Source organism: Mustela nigripes, unplaced genomic scaffold, assembly GCF_022355385.1.
Source record: "Mustela nigripes isolate SB6536 unplaced genomic scaffold, MUSNIG.SB6536 HiC_scaffold_16131, whole genome shotgun sequence".
Classification (NCBI taxonomy): Eukaryota; Metazoa; Chordata; class Mammalia; order Carnivora; family Mustelidae; genus Mustela; species Mustela nigripes.
The window spans coordinates 1-1,025 of record NW_026755535.1 but is presented as its reverse complement, the minus strand read 5'-3'; the positions used below and the strand labels follow the sequence as shown (position 1 = coordinate 1,025).

Sequence of the window (1,025 nt, the reverse complement as noted above, 5' to 3'; positions counted from 1 at the left end):
GGCATCTTGAACTTGGGACCTTTCAACTTTCCCTCAGGACCCTCAATGTTAACATCAGGGCCTTCAATGTCCACCTTGGGTCCTGAGACATCAATATCAGCCTTGGGTAGGTTCACATCCACTTCTGGGCCCTCTCCTTTGAAGCCTGGCATGCTGAACTTGGGCATTTTCATCTTGGGCATTTTCAGGTGCCAGTCTGGGCCATGGATATCCACATCTGGAACATCAATGTCCACTTTGGGGCCTTTGAGGTCGACTTCAGGGCCTTTCAGATCTCCCTCTAATTTGGGACCTTTGACATCCACATCTCCTTTTATTTTTGGACCTGCTAGATTAATATCAATATCTGGCATGGATATCTTTGGAGTCTTCAAATGCATTTCAGGCATCTTAAACTTTGGACTTTTCCACTTTCCTTCAGGTCCTTCAATATTCACATCAGGACATTCAACATCCACTTTGGGTCCTGACACATCTATGTCAGCCTTGGGTAGGTTCACATCCACTTCTGGGCCTTCTCCCTTGAAGCCAGGCACGCTGAACTTGGGCATTTTCACCTTGGGCATCTTCAGGTGCCAGTCTGGACCATGAACATCCACATCTGGAACATCAACATCCACCTTGGGGCCTTTGATGTCAACTTCAGGAGCCTTTAAGTCACCTTCAACTTTGGGCAGAGACACATCCACATCACCCTTTACCTTGGGACCTTTCAGGTGCAAATCAAAGTCAGGCATGGAGATCTTGGGGGCTTTGATGTTCATCTCTGGCATCTTGAACTTGGGACCTTTCAACTTTCCCTCAGGACCCTCAATGTTAACATCAGGGCCTTCAATGTCCACCTTGGGTCCTGAGACATCAATATCAGCCTTGGGTAGGTTCACATCCACTTCTGGGCCCTCTCCTTTGAACCCTGGCATGCTGAACTTGGGCATTTTCATCTTGGGCATCTTCAGGTGCCAGTCTGGGCCCTGAACATCCACATCTGGGACATCAACATCCACCTTGGGACCCTTGATGTTAAC

At 48.3% G+C, this 1,025-nt stretch overlaps 1 protein-coding gene across 1 annotated transcript in view; it reads right to left on the bottom strand.

Moving 5' to 3' along the window:
- LOC132009354 (neuroblast differentiation-associated protein AHNAK-like) overlaps positions 1-1,022 on the bottom strand; it is a gene marked incomplete at both ends in the record, with an annotated part of 1,201 nt that extends 179 nt beyond the window's left edge. The window contains 1 exon segment of the mRNA XM_059387586.1: positions 1-1,022. This exon segment is cut by the window's left edge and continues 1 nt beyond it. Coding sequence (XP_059243569.1) covers positions 1-1,022 — 1,022 coding nt within the window.
- Positions 1,023-1,025: the final 3 nt, after the last annotated feature.